The 20,219-nt window shown below is 36.2% G+C and overlaps 1 protein-coding gene across 1 annotated transcript; it reads right to left on the minus strand.

Moving 5' to 3' along the window:
- Positions 1-7,455: 7,455 nt before the first annotated feature.
- On the minus strand, positions 7,456-20,080 carry Mcm7 (minichromosome maintenance complex component 7). The gene is given in 18 exon segments (NM_001043453.1): positions 7,456-7,536; positions 8,951-9,071; positions 10,050-10,148; positions 10,539-10,650; positions 11,376-11,542; positions 11,968-12,134; positions 12,672-12,824; positions 13,492-13,660; positions 14,795-14,979; positions 15,720-15,821; positions 15,824-15,881; positions 15,883-15,902; positions 16,993-17,219; positions 18,357-18,448; positions 18,756-18,883; positions 19,311-19,451; positions 19,877-19,980; positions 20,050-20,080. Coding segments are annotated over 18 exon segments (2,157 nt in total).
- Between the last annotated feature and the right edge of the window lie 139 nt (positions 20,081-20,219).

A 20,219-nucleotide genomic window follows, 5' to 3' on the forward strand; every position in this document is an offset into this window, starting at 1 on the left:
TATAAAGGAAGAAGAAAAACAATTTCACGAAAATGGTTTCAAAACAACTTTGGTTACGCTAAAGAGTCAATAATTGGTATGAAACGTCTTCAGCCTTCCGCGGCGTTTTCGATTCGCTGTAACGTCGGAAACGTGGTACCTACCTGTAACACGTGCAACTCGAAGCAAAAGTTTTTTCCTTCCGCCATTAATCATTGCCAAACTCGAGCCCGGAAAAAGAAAATGTTTGTTCTAGAGCCTCGCAGAGCAAACAGAACCTCTTTTATGAAAGATCTCCTTACAGAATAAATAGCTTCACCACATGAATCCTGTTTAGAAACTGTTTAACATTTATTTGATTCGAGGTTCTAGATATTTTCGTTTACAGGAAAAAAAATATGTTTAGGAATATTCCTTCTAAATGAAAAATTCACATCGTTCATAAGTCATGTAATGTTGTAAGTTACAATTTTGTAAGTTTTCAAAGGCTTGGTTTTGTGGTGGCCTCGAACTTACAACCCCATTTTTTCCCGTGAGTTTCGTAAAAGGGGGAAAATTATTATACCAACATACCTAAATCAGCAACCGGCATTTAATGGTGGTCGGGGATATTGCAAGCCCACCCATAATGTGCCGAAAAGCAGTCGTGAAGATCCTGTTGGTAGAGTTGGACTGCCGTTCTATTTACACTTGATCCCGTATCCCAACGTAGATAGACGTAGACAATGTTGTGATGTCTATGAGCTCCGGTAACCACAGAACATGAGGTGGGCTGTGAACTCCTTCATCCATCTTCGCAATAAATATAAATTATGCCCAATCCAACAACAAAAATAAAAAAGATAGAACGACTAGAATTTTTAACCAGAATTTATTTCCACGTGATTGGTAAATTTTAACTTATTAATAGTGTTAAATATTTGTACATAATGGAACCTTTGAACGTAATTTTCATCAAATTATCTAAAAAACATTATGACAAATTATTAACATTAACGCATCAAGGACCGTTCACAATACAATACTTTAAAAGCTTCGCTCTAATATCCTGACCTGTCAACGGGACAAAAAAATGTGAAATTAACTGTTTTGTTTTCTTTTTTTAAACTAGGTGCATACAAATATTATATAAGTGAAGCAAAAACTTTATACCCATTTTTACGAAAATCACGCAGACGGAGGAGTATGAAATTCCCCCCACTTATAGAATATAATAATAAAGAGAAGGAGTGCACAACATTTTTTTTTACAATTTTTTTTATATAAAATATACTTTAAATCAATAAAAAAACATTACACACACTACCATGTATTTGACACACACACGCATATATACTGTTTTGTTGATTATTTAATTTCGGTGATCAAATTGAGAATAGATTAGTATTGTTTGTCTTTAATATCATTTGTCTACTAGCTGACCCGGCAGACTTCGTAGTGCCTCAATCGCTAAATAAAAGACCTAAGCTTTTGTATAAAACAAACAAACCGACGGAGGACACATCAAAGGAAAAACAAAATTGTTATTTTTATTTACTTCCGAGCATTTTCATATTTATCTACCTTTTAAACCTTCTCAGGAGTTGTAGAAATAATTCAAGACCAAAATTAGCCAAATCGGTCCAGCCGTTCTCGAGTTTTAGCGAGACTAACGAACAGCAAATCATTTTTATCGACATCTATGATTAAAGAAGTATAAGAAATGTTCAAACTTATAGTTTAAATTAGTATTTATAGTCGAATTTCGGCTACTGGGGGACCACTAGTTATATTTATTTTGACAAATACCAGCAGGCAAATAATTCTGTGCAGATTTCCCGTTGGGCCACTTGACCTCGCGAACTTGAAACACAAAAGCCTGTGAATCCCAAAATCCGTCTCTACGTGACGGGCCTGTCGAAACTGTTTCCACAACTATTTTGTTCAATGTTTACGGGATACGGTCAGTGACAGTGAACCGAAAAACTTGCGGTGGAATGACGAAGGAAAAACCGAAACGAAATTCACTGCGGGACGTGGTTTATTAGTTAAGTTCCAGCAAGACTTAGTGTCTGAGGAAGACTGAATTTTAATAATTCCAAATATTAAAAGCAAAAGATTAAAATCATTTAAAACATTTTTGTGCTAAAAACGCTTTTACATTAATTTTACCACAGAGTTCTCTGGCTTTACTATTTTTATTGTATACCTTATTTCATTCTCTGCTCTATAATTTCTTAAATCAATTCCTACTCAAATAAAACATATTCTATGTGATGTGGGGTTAAACATTTAATGCGCTATTAGCTTCATTTCAATTTTCACACAATTAGCATCGTTACGACCGATATTGACATAGTCGTAGATTGCGATTCACCTGGATGCTGTCTGCTGAGATCACTGAGCGAATCTTTCACCACCAACTCGTAAATCTTTCTCCAAAAGTCTACTTTAATTTCTATCTATTTATTCTATATATCTTCTATCTATGCTTAAAGATATATCCGCGCTCGATTACTACCGAGTGACATGCTAACGTTAAGTCCCAAATGAAGACTATCCCAAATCAAGAAACCGCCGCCGCGCCGTGGAAATAAAAAATGTCACTAAGCAAGAAGCAACGAAAAAACGACCTTTACGAAATTCGACCCTGGTACTCCGAATTCAGATAGCGTGGCTGGCGCTCTTCACCTTTGAACTTTTACAAGCCACCCCACCACCACTTCAGAGCTTTTCTTTGCTATCTTTACACGCCGACTAGACAAGTGTATAATGCCTACAGTTCGTGACCCGATTTCGCGACGTCCTATAATGCAAACCCGGCCAACGTAAAATAATAAAGAATCCACACATCTTTCTTTACAAATTTTCGTCTACCTCTTCAAAGGTTTGTTGAAAACTCATTAAAAGAAAAATGAAAAATGACAACTGTAAAACATCACTTTTAGCGTTGCATTTCATTAAAGTTTGTAGAAAACTACTAATTTAAACATTTAATAAAAAAATATAAATAATATGTTGTTATGAATTTTTCCCTTGTTAGTTTAAGTTCCAACTACAAAATGTTGAGTAATCCGTACGTTTGAGTTTCTAAATTCAAAAGTAAATAGGGCTGCCATTTGCACCATGTGTCAAATTATTTTGTAACCATCATAAACGTGTGGTTTATTTTATCAGGGTTTCATCAATTCGCTTTCTCGTGACGTCTGCTCGGGTGGAATTTGTAATTGATTTTCGAATTTTTTTAATGAGCGAAAGCCCTGAAATATTGTACAGTCCAGAGTCGTACAATAAAATGAGAAGGAATACATAGTTAAAATATTGTTACGCTGGTAAGAGTATCGCCATCTATCGCAGAATAGTCGAATGAATATCGAAGGATCTAGTAGCATCTAGAACGCTTGAGAAGTACAACGCCATCTATTGTCAAATAGCGAAAACACAATACTCGAAATTTGTGGAATACTCTCGATAATTCTAGGAATGTGGTATCGGCTATAAAAGCGTTGCAGGGATGGTCACACAGTCAGTTAGTAGTCGGAACTACTCGAAGCGAAACAGCGAACGGATCAACGGAAGCGAAGCGGAAGAAGCGAATTGAGAGTTTTAAAGTATTTGTGAAGTGTTTTAAGTACTAATAAATACAGTGTTAGCTTGTAATTCGATAGAATTTTTAATTCATCCCGAACCCCAGCGTGTAACAATATTATTTAGCGTATTCGAATTAGATTTATCTCGAGATGAAGGGCAGAAATCGCTATAATATAATGTTTATAAATCCACCTGATGTCAAAAGCTTATTGGAACGCGTAGACACCGCAACATGAACACAATTATAAATTATGCGGGCGATTGTTACCGCACGATATTATTACGTCATCGCATAAGTCGCTCATATACGATAGATAAGTTGTTCCTGCGAAAATCTAAATCTAGACTTACAAGGCTATATAATAATTATAAATTCTGGCTGACAGCCCTACACACTCCGTCTGGAGGGCATGCAATGTCGGCTCACAGACGCTTAACGATAAGCAACCTTTCACTGCGAAGTCAGATAGATCAAAATATGCATTTTATACGGAGAATTATTTTATAAAAATACCTACTGTAGCACTGTGTAGATTTGAGCTGTATTTTGGTGTATAAAAAACTACATGTTTATGTCTAGGGTGTTTTAAAATCGAACCCAGAATAGGCATAAAGATATAGCCTATTTTTTAAACTCAGATAGGCCAACGAACTCACAAGCTACCTGGCGTTGAGCGGTTACCCGAACCTATAGACCTCACAACGGTAAATGTCGCGACACGCCTTGCAACATGATATCTGCATCTTAATCATAGAGTATACCATAATGACACTCCCACCCTTAAAGCAGAACAGGTGGAATGGTGGGGCCTACCAGTACGACACAATAAGCTCTACCACCAGTTATTGCATCAACGAATAAACTTTCCTTATTACTTTTACTAGTGGTCGCCCTGTGGTCGAAATTCGACTATAAATAATTTAAATTGTAATTTTGAACATATTATGGTTCTATTGTCACATTTCTATATTAATCAATGTTCTATAATCATATTCGCCAAGGTTACACTATAGAGAAATAATATTAAAGGCAAACAATATTAATCTATTGTCTATTAATTTGACCAGACTTTAACAATAAACAAGAGACTATAAATGTGTGTGTGCATCAAATACATGGTAGTGTGAGTAATGTTTTTTATTTATTTATTTAATGTAATTTTATGCTTTATTTTAAAGAAATATTAGCATTCTGCACGCCGATCTCTATATACTCTATAAGTGTGAAAAATTTCATACTCCTCCGTCTGCGCGATTTTCGTAAATAGTGGTACAAATTTTTTGCTTCACGTATTAATCTAAAGTTTCTAAAGATTACACGATGCTGTTTCCAATAATGTAGAGATCGTTCGCGAACACGTACTAAGTACATATTGACTTGGAAAAAATATTACCCGTCTGCGAGATATAAACGGTGGCATAACCGCATCGCTTGACAAGAATGCACGTACAATGACCAGAAAATATTGTTCATTTACTATAAGTGAGCCCGCAATACAACAAAAACTCATCCATCCCCGCGTTCCCTTGAGGTCGTTGACCCTGCGCTCCAGTAGATTTTTTAATTGTATTACATTACGTGCAATGTAAAAAACGTCATTGTTGAATTTTATCTTATTATGAATCACCAACAACTTTATTAGCTACAATCTTCGTCTCCAGCCAAGGTTTCTATTCCGCCTATGTTCTAATAACACAAAACAGTAAAAATAAGCCAACTGTAAAAATAATCTTTAACTACCTCCGTAGAATAGCCATTTCAAATTATAGCAGGCATTATTTTTACTGCCTCTTTTAATTACTTGGTGATTATACCATATCTAAATTCAAATCTTAAATTTATTGCGTAAATAATGACGTTAGAAATCACAGTAAGATCTCTTATGATCCTTAATAACTCCAATAACGATACACATTTTAATTCAAATAACCAATATAAGTCTGCGTAAAACTAATATCTGAGATAAAAGCAAGCGAAATAAGTTTCCCTGAGACACAGGATATTGGGAGTCTGCTCGCGTCCGATCCGCTTGCCCGAGACGTTTACTTATAGTTTTTCATAAGCGTAACTTCGGAATCGAATTTATTGTTTTTGCTTTTACCTTTTTACCGGAATGGGATTCTTTGTCCCGTCTTTAGGTCTCCGAGTTTATTGGTCGTATTATTTGTACGAAAGGTATTTCCAGTACGAAACTTTTATTATATTTTGGTGATTCGGTGATATTTTCGACCTTTTTCGTTCGTAAGGTGTAGTACATTTTTTTGACGTGACATCGTCTTATAATTCGTTAGAGCCGGCTGCATGCACGAAAAAACATGACTCATGCGGCGTTACCTCGCTATGAGGCGCAAAGAGGCACAATCGGCCTCCGCGTTCGGCAGCGTTCGACATCTGTCTCTCTCCTACTTGAGTGAGCGATGCGTCCGCGTGGACAGTTGCTATACAATAATACATTTACATGTTTTCGTCAAATATGAAGTTCAGTGAAAAGTGAATGGGTATCAATTGTTTATAGCAACGATAATTGTGATAATTGAAAAATGAAACCATTCCATCATTATTTTCTTATGACGTTGTCACGTTCAACTATCGTCAATAAGCCGACTTTACAGACAACCGATTTTTTCTATACACGCTTTCACGACTATCTTTGTGTTAAGTGGTCACCCAAAGACCAGGGACATAGCTTAAATGCAACTTACGGTTAACGCTACCTTGGAACCATCGAAGTTTCAATTAGTGGTTATCGTATTTTACACAATGTCGTACCATTCGATAACGGTTCCGATGTGTGCTTCGCGGTAGAAACAGGCAAGTGGTCGTAGCCCGTGCGAGCTTACAGTAACTAATTTGGCCATAAATACTGTTACATAAAAACTTTTCTTCTTTTTTCAACTTTTTAATTATTTTGAATTTGGAACACGTATATTATTTTAAAAACTTATTTCGATTTTGCGCCATTTCACTTATTTTTTCGTATTCATTATCAAATTACAATATGGAATGGGGTGTTAAAGGAAATAGTATTGTAGTGGTCGCCTTGCACAAAGTAGGTATGGAGCCGTCGGTCGTATTCCAGACATCGGGAAAGCTTGATATAAAAGCCAAAGGCCATTTCGAATAGATTTTTTTTTTGCTGATACTTTAATGAATATATAGGTATCAATTTTAAAATTATTACATAACTTTATTTAATAAAAATGCATTTTCATTTGTAACAGAACTTATGGTTAGACTAGGCATAGTATATCGTCTACTATCACATCTAAAGCGGATCGCACTTTCTCGTATGAAGATTTAAAAAGGCTATCTCACTTTACCTGTATCACGGAATGTTTTCAACGCCATTTTCATCAACTTCATCAATTTCCGATTCATTTGAAAATTAGCACACGTATCAAGGGCCCACAAATCAAAATATATTTCTTAATTAGCCTCGTTATCTAAACATTAATAAACAAATACCGGGAACAAATCACTCACGGTCAAGCCAGCCTTTTTTTTATTGCCCTTTTAGGTAGACTAGCATACGGCCCACCTGATAGTGAGTGGGTACCGTAGCCCATGGACTTCAGCAATGCCAGAGGCAGAACCAAGCCACTGCCTACCGCTTAATACTCTCCTCGTGGCTCGTAAAGAAGGACATATCATAGCGCTCGGGAAATACCGTGGAGGGGAGCTCATTCCATACATAATAAAAACCTCTGGAAACGCACTGTGGATGACCGCAGTGGCTCCAGGTAGTATGGATGAACTATACTCCGGTGGCATATTAGTATCAAATAAACTAATATATTTAAAAAAAATCATCATTTATTCAAGATTCCAAATTCATACACGCTCATACATTAAATGAACTTACAACTAGTACCGAGGCGGCGGACACTCCGAGAAGCGGACAGGCATCACATGAACGTTATCTTGGTCCGCACCTGGTTCACTTGCCACACGTTCAAGTTCTCGTATTCTTCGATGCAAGCGTCCACCTGTGCGGGAATATCGCAGGTTATGAGTCCGCAATAGAAAGCAATCTTATATCTATACATATATAAATAAAATTGGAGTGTCTGTTTGTAACATTGAAATAATCGCTTTTTACTACATGCGTATGAATATATATACGATACATACACCAAAATAACATTTTTTACAATTTTTGTCTGTCTGTATGTTTGTTCCGGCTAATCTCTGGAACGGCTGGGCCGATTTTGATGAGACTTTCACTGATAGGTAGCTGATGATATAAAGAGTAACTTAGACTACTTTTTTTTAGACTAGCTTCGCCCCGCGGCGTCACCCGCGGTACGACAATAACCGCGAGTAACATCGCGGGACTTAGCTATCAATAATAAAATTTAATGTTTCCAAAGCGAAGCGAGGGCGGGTCGCTAATTAAAACATTAAATTCATAAGACGATTCAAAAAGCTAACTACTATATGTAAGATAATTTTAGGTGAATATACATATATTATACGTAAATAGATTTCCTTTTCGACTTATGGTTTGAAAAATAAGAATCACTGGCGGCAGCGCCACCTATCCCACATTAACATAACTATGTTTGTCAGAGTGGTCAATGTCGCCAAACGGCTCTCGAGTTTACTGGATATGTAATAATATATAGATACCAAATGCACCGGAAAAAATCATACTTATTATTTTACTAAGCACGTTTTAAAATTTTGCTAAATAAACATTATTTTTATTTCTCATGTCTCTTTAACAACCTTTGTGTAAAAAATAAATTCTAACGCATCTAAATCTTAACGATATTTTATGTTTGTTAAATAAATGATATGGCGTAAAGTATGATGATGATTAACTCATATCCATATAGGCAAATGGATCTACGCATCTAAACTGCTAGCCTTGTAAAGACGGCCTTGTCAGCTAACATACGAGGTTAACTCCCTCGAGTGACGAACAAAAACTATGACTGAATAAGAACCGATTAAGGGATTTTATGACCTGGTAACTAAGACCTTTAGGTCAAGTCTTATTTTAATTTCAATGAAAACTTTTTTATATCCAAAATTATATTATGAAACGAAATGAAGTTGATTAATATGAAACATGGCATGAAAAGAAATGAAATGAAATGAGATGATATGAGATGAAATATAATCTCAGTAAAATGATGGTCATTTACTGAGACTTTTTCAGTGGACTTTTTGGAGGATTCGAGAAGTTACGTTCACCGGCTTTGCTTCATTTTCCCACATTTGTGCACTTTCACAGATACTAAACAGTTAATAAACCACTGTTATTACACATTTAAACCTGAAGAAAAATTAAATAGACAAAATAAAATAAATCTCACAACTTCACTCCTCGCGTTCCCGCCAAAAAGTCCCCTACTCATCAATTGTTCATGAAATCTACAGATATAATTTTGTCACCTGATCTGGTTTGAATCCTTTGTCGACGCACCTCTCGATGACATCGGCGACTTTGACGGTCTTGTTGGAGCCGGCCAGGTCGCGCACTATCGCGAATATACGGTCCGTTGACGTTATACCCCTGAGTCAAATACATTCATTAATTAGAAAATATTACCTATTATTGTTTATATATTAAATATGCAAAACATGATTTAAAATATATATACATAAAGTAGAATTGGGACCATGACACATAAAATAAAACTATTCCGCTTTTGCACTTATATAGTCCTTTTTTCAATCTTTTAATTATAATAGTTAAAAACCTTTTTTACGCTTTGCTCATTCAATCGTCTTCGCCATCTTGCTCTTCTCTATCATTCTCTTTTCCCTTTCTCACTGTTTTTTTTTTACTCACACCTTAACGCTCCGTTCCACACTCTTTTCATACGTTCCGTTCTTCCTAATTCTACATTTATTTATTTATAGTTTACATCACTGTGCTATACATGGTACATACGAACAAACAAAGCGATTATACAAAGATTTTAATGTATCGAACATTTCAGGCGCCAGCGACTAGATTACAAACAAATGTGCAAATGTTCATTTTTAAATATTACATCCATAGTTTATTACCATGTAGTCAGTGTTCGTGAGGTCGTTTAGTGCATTTTGGTGTCGATATAAATAAGGTATAGGTAACCTATACTAAGATTAGAAGTGTGCAAGTTCGTAGGCCGGAATGTTTCTTAATTAATCACGCAAAGTGACTAAACTGATTTGAACGAGAATTCGCACTATGATATGTAACTAGATCTGCACAGCTGTTTAAATATGACAGCCTGTTCGATAGTTTTAATTTTACGTACCAACATATGTATTATGTATGTATATGTAATATGTAATACTACAAATATCTAAAACAACTATCTAACTACAAATCGACCTGTAGTTTACGGATGAGAGAGACCGACACAATCAACTCTTTGTCTCGAGAGCATGCAGCGCGTTCCATTTATTCTCATTATCAAAATTGAACGCGGATGAGACCGCAGTACGTGTCTATTAGTTCACACCCGCCTCGATGGAGGTCGCTTGAGAAGGGGCCGATTACCTCTGAACGTTTTCTTCCACGTGTTGTAGGGATTGCTTTGACATCTCCACGAGACGAATTGCCTCAGATACGTCCTCCTTTTCAACGACGTCTGATAATCTGCAATAAATATTTAGTTATTCTCCATAAACAAAATATAAACTACATCGTTGTCAATACCGAAATTAACAGGCACAAAGTCGGATATCCGGTTATTAAAATAATAGATTTATTGAAACTACTCGCGCGTCACCTAGCGTAACTTTTTGTCCATATGTGATTATACAACCCACCTGGTGTTAAGTGGTTACCGTAGCCCAAGGACATCAACCGTAAATAGCGTACGTTAAGTGGAAAGCACAAGTGTTAGACATAAGTAAATATTTCGATGTCAGTGATTATGATCGAATTCCGATGATTAAGCGAGCACTAATACTAATATAGCCGTATTCACATTGTAGTATAATATACCTGTGTTGGAATGGAGTTTAATAATTTTTTTTAGTTTACCTGAGCCTTGCGAGTGCGGTCGAGAGGCGCAGTATGGCGAGCAAGTTCCTGGCTGACGTGAATGTGACGTCACGTGCGTTCCTAGCTTCACGCCGTAGCTCGACGTATGAGGCTGTCGGGAAAATACACGGCTCATTCAAATTTCCCAATGAATCGACTTTCGTTTAACTTCACTCTGCATATAATGTGCTTTGAACGTTTTTAACAAAGTATTTATCTAAGATAATAACTAAAACAGATAATAACTAAAATATTTGACTTGAAATATTTGAAATCAGTTTATGACATAAATTTGTAGCTATCTTATAACTAAAGATATTTGACACACGCCTGAATCTCGCTAACGACATTTTCAAAACAAGTTTGGATATATACAAGTTCTAAAAAACAATATTGGGACCGTTGGTCCGAGCAAAATCACCGAAGATCTTCCCTTTGTCGAATATGTACCTCCAAAATGCCAATTTTAATAAATCTATAACGTCTTTCGTATTTGTAATATGTAGTTTTTTGTATACTTTGTCATTGTATGTCTATTGTACTAAATAAAATCTTATTTGTTCATGTCGATACTAGTATCAATCACGTCTAATACATGAATAGTCTATGGTATAATAATTTTAATCATATACTTATTTATGTCTAGGGTATGCCAGCGTATCCGGGAGAATAGGTGAGCTCATGGGACTCTAGCCTGAGGACGTTGCTGACAGCTTGCCCTTGCAAGTGCAGTCTTTCACAGAATCTACCACCGGATCGGAAACGCGCGAAGATCCGGTGAACTGAGTGGACTATGGCACGATATCAAGGAGTAGTATTGAGATGCGGCGGCCTCACAGACGATGTAGTCGGCGAGCGCGCGCGGCACGGCGGGCTCCTTGCGCTTGGTGAGCGCCACGTAGCGCCGGACCAGCTTCATGGACAGCGCGCGGACGCTGCTGGGCGGCTGGGTCGAGTGCTGGTGCACATACGCTATGTGCTTCGCCAGCTCTAAATCTTTCTCGCTGTCAATTCCAAATGTTGTTTAATTTCAACATATTATATAATAGTCAAAGAGCTAGGATTTTCTTTTACAGATACTGGAAACATTTATCGGATAAGAACAAGCAGATCAAATTCGCGAATTCTAAATCTTACAATGCTTTAACTTACACTCTCCAAAAGGAATTAAGCTAGGATCCATTGTACACTACACACGTACATTTCTGATCATTTAATCAATGAGACGATCTAATAAATTGCAACATGGTCATACTACGTCATACTAGATATTAAGAATTTTTCCTTAAAACGAATCACGATAATCTGGAGGATTATTTAAAGTGTTGAAATATTTTACTTTTTAAATATTTTGATTTTGATTTTTCCCAGACTCAAACGTAAATTCGTTTGTGTTGTATAAAACGCATAAGTAGCTACGTATACTAACCGATTGGGTTTATCCTGTATGAGCCAGAGCAGATCAAAGCGCGAGAGCAGCGCGGCCGGCAGCTGTATGTTCTGTTCGATGGTCCGCTTCGGGTTGTAGCGGCCGTACGCCGGGTTGGCGGCCGCCAGGATCGACACGCGCGCGTTCAGGCACGTCATTATACCCGCCTGCAGCACACACGATTGAAGCAATATTTACAAACCGAATTTATAATCAAAATAATAAGCATAAATGATACCGTCAGCGCAAAAGTGGTCTGTATAAGCTTACCATAGTTAGTACGGAGCAATGAGGCTTAAGTTCTTTTTTTATTGCTTATTGTTACTGGAGCATCTACAACGTACATGCGCCCTCCACCTTGAGATATAAGCTCTAAGTTCTCAGTATAGTTACAACGGCTCCCCGCCCTTCAAACCGAAACGCATCACTGCTTCACAGCAGAAATAGGCAGGGCGGTGGTACCTACCCGCGCGGACTCATAAGAGGTCCTACCACCAGTAATTACGCAAATTATAATTTTGTGGGTTTCATTTTTATTACACGATGTTATTCCTTCACCGTGGAAGTCAATCATGAACATTTGTTAAGTACGTATTTCATTAGAAGAATAGGTACCCGCCTGCGGGATTCGAACACCCTTGTAGATACGACGAATTTGTAATAATTACCATAAATTTAAATCTTACATAAAATTATCAGATTACCTTCGCAATACTTATGGTCTGTTGTTCCATAACTTCGTGTATGGCTGTGCGGTCGTTCTCCGCCATCTTGTCGAACTCGTCGATACAGCAGACACCCTGGTCGGCCAGCACCAGCGCGCCGCCCTCTAGCATCATCTCCCCGGTGAATGGGTCCTGGGCACACGCCGACCACGTTACAATTTAATTCAACAAAACATGACAGAGCATAACGGAACATAACGACGCTTGAAAGGCAAACGTGACTAAGCGACAATAACTGCTTTATAGATAAATTATAGGCAATAATCATATTCGATGCACAAAAAATATATATTTCTCGTTAAAAAAAATTTTTTCTTCGGGTATTTCAAATTTAAATTTGTCTACTGTAAAGTTTACGCATTGTCGCTTGGTCACGTTTGCCTTCCAAGCGTCGATAAGAAGCAAACGGAGATTACAAAAAAGGAAATGCAACAGAAAAATTCTGAATTTCCTTAACACACTGACTCAGAACTCTTGCTATTTTTTTATATTTTTTTATTGCATAGATGGGTGGACGAGCTCACAGTGCACCTGGTGTTACGTGGTTACTGAAGCCCATAGACATCTACAAAGTAAATGCGCCACCCACCTTGAGATATAAGTTCCAAGTATAGTTACAAATAGCTGCTACATGTGTATGTATTAAGGATGAAAATACAACTTGAGAACATTTTAGTATTTGATCTATTCAAACTTGCCATAATTGAAACACAACATTTATAGGAAACCACTGGCAACCCCAACTACTAGGATAAAAACTTTTGTACCGATTTTTAACCAAACTGTAATATTCACTTACCTTCAAAACAGCAGCAGTAAGGCCGACGCCCGAGGAGCCCCGGCCCGTGGTGTACTGGCTCCTGGGGGCGAGTCTGTCGATGTAGTTGAGCAGCTGAGACTTCGCAACACCAGGATCGCCCATCAAGCAGATGTTGATGTTGCCACGAATCTTCATTCCGTTTGGACGTCTGAACAAATTATAATTCAAAAAAAGCAATTTAAACAATGTTGCAAAACTAAACCGTAAAAGGGATTTGAATTACTACGATTTGAAAAATATGAGAACATATAATTACTAACAGATCTAATTGTAATAGAAATTTGATTAAAAAGTCATATACGATTAAAATTATATTTTCCAGAATCTTTCTGTACATTGTGTATGTGTGTTAGCGGTGTTTATAGTCGGATTTTTAATTAGACGAAGCCAGCTGACAGTAGCTAATGTCACTTTGTGAAATAATGTTGCTATATTTAAAGTAATAGTGATGCGTTCAGTTCTCGTTCAATCACATGAATGAACAATGAGTGTGAAGAGTTAATCATTAATTTCAAACTATAAAAGAATATTATTTATATTTTACAATAAAATTGTATTAAAGTGCTCCAATATATGTTACTAGTAGTATCAGTTTTTTTATTTTCATTACCTACCCATAATTCTTATATTTTATACATCTATAATTTCAACTATATGATGTATTGGAAATAGGACAGTCTTACAAGCTTCCTCGCAATGTTTTTCTTAATGTTTAAAACACTCGGTATTCAGTACAGGTAGATACTATAGGAACATAATATTTCGTCGAAAACTCGTTGGTATGTACAAAGCACGCCTAAAATACGAACCCCGTACCCGATATCGGCAATTCGGCACACCAACTATTCACTAGACAATCGAGGCAATTTCATTAATTCAGGAGTTTTTTCATACGTTCACTTTGTCACAACACTATTTTTATTTCATCAAAAACTGACAACACAGTAAACGTCAGTTGACTTCGTCTAATAAAAAATCCGACTATACCTGTATTTTTAATAGGATTTTTATAGAAGTAATAGAAGCGTTATAGCTGTCAATTTATAGTTTATAATAAAAAAGATACATAATTTATAAAAATGTATCTTATTTACATGGCGTAGAAACAATTTCCTTACCTTTCCACAAGGTTTTATAACATTACGCAATTTTTTTATGTTTTTTAAAAAATTATAAATTCTGCAACATTTAGGGTTCACATTAATTTTGTCTTTTTCTAACGAAGTCATGACCCACATAACAAAATTACTACAAATTTCATTAGTATTAAAAAACCACTAACTTATCAACTCCACCGACGAGTAGCAATAGCAAGGCTTTCTTCACGTCTTCGTGTCCATATATTTCGGGGGCAAGACTACGTGCCATGCGTGAATATAAGTCCTCTTCGGCCAGTTCTGCCAATTCTTCTTCCGTTAGAGCCTCCGCCAACTCACTCTCGTCACTTTGGTTGAGGCACGATACAGACTAAAATTACATCGAGTTAGATGATTTAACATTTTTGAGTATTTTAAAATATTTAAAGTTTTAATGTCTGTTGTCTCTGATAGTTGAGACCTCATCAGGTTTTTTTTTATTTTGTTTTGAACGATGATGATAGGTTTTGTAAATTTTTTTTTTTTTTTTTTTTTTTTTTTTTTTTTTTTTTTTTTTTTTTTTTTTTTTTTTTTTTTTTTTTTATTGCCCTTGTAGGCAGACGAGCATACGGCCCACCTGATGGTGAGTGGTTACCGTCGCCCATTAAAACATTTCCAGATTCTTTCCGTACCTGCATGTGATAGAGATTGAATATATAAAAGATGTGTAGTGTCGTGGGACACCGGATAGGAACGAAGTTTCTTTATTATAAAAATATTAATTTTAAGTTTGAGGTATAAAGAAAATAAAACGGGGCGTTTCGCAACAACCCACGGTCATTCGGTAACGTGCGAACTTATTGTGGTACACTTCATTCACGGTTGTTTGCATAACAGTTACTGTATTGCGCAAACGAACACCTTGAGATCGTGGTCAATGAATGATAAAAAATATGTAATTTTTTGTACGTTATTACAAAGTTAAGTCGTACACTGAGTGCATTACTAATAAAAATCTTACGTTACGGACGTTTTTTCCCGGTTAGGGTACCCCTCCGCATCGTCCCATAAGGAACATCGTTCCAAAAAAATATACATATCAAAAAGCTAGACATAAACAAGTGTAATTACGTGGGCTTCAAGATATGTGTCCGAGAGTAATCCCTGCATGATCTGCCGGAAGCCAACGTTGTGTAACGGCAGGAAGAGTCCGGTGATGGCGACGTGGTCTCCGGGCTGCGCTCGCCGCGTCGTCTCCCCGCGGCAGTACACGGACAGCTGGCGCGGGATGTGCCCCACCGGGACTTGGTCGGACTGTAGGATGCACCAAACACAAAGCAGTCTAAGTAATTTTTATATAATTGATGTTATACTTAGAAGAATCACTAAATCACTAATTTGTAAAAAAAAACCAAATAATTTTAAAATTACATCCACAAGTTCTTCGTATCAAACTGAATATTCATTCTTGTGAGTCCGCGCGGAAACATTAACTATTCGTTCAAGTCGTCGTGGCCTAAAGGATAAGACATCCGGTGGAGCGGTAGGCAGCGGCTTGGCTCTGCCCCTGGCATTGCTGAAGTCCATGGGCGACGGTAACCACTCACCATCAGGTGGGCCCTATGTTCGTCTGCCTACAAGGACAATAAAAAAAAGTTTCGAGCGATGCACCGGTGTTCGAATCCCAGGCGGGTACCAATTTTTCTAATGAAATAAGTGCTCAACAAATATTCATAATTGACATCCACGGTGAAGAAATAGCATCGTGTAATAAAAATCAAACCCGCAAAATTATAATTTGCGTAATTACTGGTGGTAGGACCTCTTGTGAGTCCACGCGGATAGGTACCACTGTCCTGTCTATTTCTGCCGTGAAGCGTTTCGGTCTGAAGGGTAGGGCAGCCATTGTAACTATACTGAGATCTTAGAACTTATATCTCAAGGTGGGTGGCGCATTTACGTTGTAGATGTCTATAGACTACAGTAACCGCTAAACTCCAGTAACTAAGCAGTAAGTGTAAGGCACACTCCACAGGTGTATGAGTGAAGGTGAAGCACTACTTATATTTTTTATATTTTTTTATATTGCTTAGATGGGTGGACGAGCTCACAGCGCACCTGGTGTTAAGTGGTTACTGGAGCCCATGGACATCTACAACGTAAATGCGCCACCCACCTTGAGATATAAGTTCTAAGGTCTCACTATAGTTACAACGACTGCCCCACCTTTCAAACCGAAACGCATTACTGCTTCATGGCAGAAATAGGCAGGGCGGTGGTACCTACCCGTCCGGACTCCCAAGAGGTCCTACCACCAGTGATGACACGACTTCACTGGAATAATAGGCACGGCACACTTCACAGGTTTATGAGTGAAGGTGAAGCACTACTTATATGTACATACGTGCTCCTGTATCTTAAGCTCCTGGAACTTCTGGAACCTAGAACCCCTGGTCTGCAGATGTAGCTGTCCGGCGGTCTTGTTGAGGCGGCAGTCGTCGGCCGTGCAGGCGGGCGGCGGCGTGAACTGCAGCGCGCGCACCGGCTGGTACGTCTCGGCGCCGCACGCGCTGCACGAGTACGTCGCCACCACCAGCAGCGGCTTCACGTCCGTGCACCGAGTCACTATACCTGAACACAAACTTAAATTAACTAGTAATCCCGCAGTAGTCGAAATTCGACTATAATTAATTGAAATTATAAGTTTGAATATTATTATGGTTCTATTGTCAAAGACTATTATACTTCTATAATCACAGATTTCGCAAAGACTACACTATAGACAAATAATATTAAAGATAAACAATATTAATATTAGTGTGTGGGTGTCAGATACATGGTAGTATGTGTAATGTTTTTTTATTAATTTAATGTATTATAAATGCATAATTAAAAAAAAAAAGCATTGTGCACTCCTTCTCTATATTCTCTATAAGTGTGGGAAATTTCATACTCCTCCGTCGAAGCAATTTCCGTAAAAAGGGGTACAAAGTTTTTTCTTCAGGTATTAATATATAGATATTTAACAAATCTCTTATCTATTGAGACTTTATCGTAGGGTATATATGTATTTTATTGTTACATATTTTTGTCTGTTTATATATCTCTATATATTTCAATTCCTGCAGCATACAGTGCCTTTACCCCTGACTCTGCTGAAATCCAGAAACGGCAAAGAATGTTCATCATCATTATCAGTAAAACCCACACCGGTGTCTCTTCAAAAACTATACTTATTCAATTGTAATTATTGGTATTTGTTGTTAAGTTTGAATAACTCTTATTTTTATTTTTATTTTATAACATTTTGTAATCTTGTAACTGTATGTGTGTACTGTAACTGTTGTGTACTATGTAAGTGTTATCTTTTGGCACAGAATTTATCAATAAAAAAAAGAAGATCTCAAACACTATTATGTGAAGTGTAGGAGAGAACTATTTATAATTTTGCTTTTTTTGAAATTTTTATTAATCAATAAATAGATTAGGTGTAGCTTAATCTATAATCAAATAGAAATAAATCAGTACAATATCCTGAATTACACCCTAATGACAATTCCAATTAATTAATGTTACCTGTTCAATAGAAGATTAAGTTTGTAGTAGATCCCTAGAAACATGTGATGTGATTGCATGGTTAATGAAGCATCTCCTAGAGGTTGTTATTGGGTTGCAGTGATTAACTACATTAAGAAATCTATTTTTTAATTGAAATATAGATAAATATCTATATTCGTATATGCAACATGACTATACTATAATATGTACCTCGCACAGTAACTAGTTTCCCAATATGTTCAGCCTTAACTTCTCTGATAGGTACACTTTTCGATGTTGACAAGTCTTTGAAGTACACTTCACTAAAATAAAGAAATACTTATTTTACAAATTGTTATTTCATAATATGGCAATTTAATTTGACTTTAAATTAAAATCTATTCTTCTATTTAATATGAGTGAGTGGGATGACAAATCAAATTAGGTAAATAAAAGTTTTAAATGTATTTTTTATACAATCCAAACCTCAATCTAACTCATATAAAGGAATATAAAGGATCAATTCTTAAGAAAAAATCTCTCATAAGTTAGACAAACCTAAATGTATTACCAGTATACTTGTTTATTTACAGTTAAAAATTCTCAGAACTTAATATAAAAACAACTTACAATCTCCTGATGAGCTCTGGTGGGTATCTGTTCCTAGGATCCCTCATTTCTCCAGGAATCCTGTGGTTTCTGGCTTCCAACATAATTCTGTGCTCAATGTATACATCCAAGGAATCCTTTGCTACTACCTGATATTGTTATATAATTTGTTTTTTTAATTTTGAGTTATATTATACTGTGATATAACATTCAAACACTAATAGCTCAGGAAAGACTACAATAGCAGAACCGTTTTTTGTGTTGCAATGTCCAGTGGTTAGAATAATTAAGCATTAGCTTTAACGAAACAAACATTGCATGTGAAAACAATTTTATATAAAATTTTATTTGATAATTCATTTTATTTATATTTGTGTAACACAACTGTAATGTGCAACACACGTAATGAAAAATATTCTATTCATTTTATACAATGAATGAAATTATAAGGTCACATACATTATGTACATTTACGCAGCAATTTGCACATAAATGCTTTCTGTTATTGTTAGTATAATTGCTTTTTCCCATTTTTGCTACAATCTTTAAGCTTTGCATAATTATATCAATGCTTACCTCTTTGAATTTGTAATCAGGCAGCATTTCATAAACCACGTCTGACACCATATTAGTGTATCTTCTGGTATTTTGTTTGACTGCCTCAGTCAAATCTTCATTCATCTCATGTAAATCATCCAAGTCAACTTCAAATGCTATCTATAATAAAAAATTAGTTTTTGTTATTAACGTCTTCTTGCTTCCTGTGTGCCCTAAGCAGGCAGTCATGATGTGTATTGAGGTTTAGTTTAGTTTGATTTCAGTTACATAAAAATTTCGGTAATTTAAAGTATAATTCATACAACAAGCTATAATTTTTTTTAATCCTAACTTTCTGTTATCCTAATAACTGTATACACATAAATAAACTAATCTTCATTATCTGCTAATAATCATTATCTTGATCCTGCGATAGTTTACAATAAGATAACAATTATACCTTATAGTAAAACTGGAAAAATTGTCCCAGCAATAAAATAAGTGAAATTATATTATTATATCATTCAAAGAACTAGAAACTACAACTACCCTAACCTCAACATAGCATTGTATTTTTATTATTATTATGAACCGAACAATCTTACCTGTTCTCTGTGTGCAACTTTAGTAAGTTGTTCAGCATATTTAAAATACTTTTTTCCTTCATCATCAGTTTGACAAAAATCAACGAAAAAGTTCTTGAAAGATTCTGTAAAGGTTTATTGAAATTATTTAATCGTTCATAATTTTGGTAATATGCTCGATCTTCTTCAAGTACCTTTATCTGCAGTGTAATCACGCATTGCCATTATGTTAGAAATATGTTATTCGAATAATTGCTGTCTTCAAATACTAATCACAAATGTATCACCAGCACCGATCACAAGCATCACAACAAATGTTTTTTGACAGTTACAAATTGGCGCGAAATTTGTGAAACTAAGAAGA

Source organism: Bombyx mori, chromosome 15 (genome assembly GCF_030269925.1).
Source record: "Bombyx mori chromosome 15, ASM3026992v2".
Classification (NCBI taxonomy): Eukaryota; Metazoa; Arthropoda; class Insecta; order Lepidoptera; family Bombycidae; genus Bombyx; species Bombyx mori.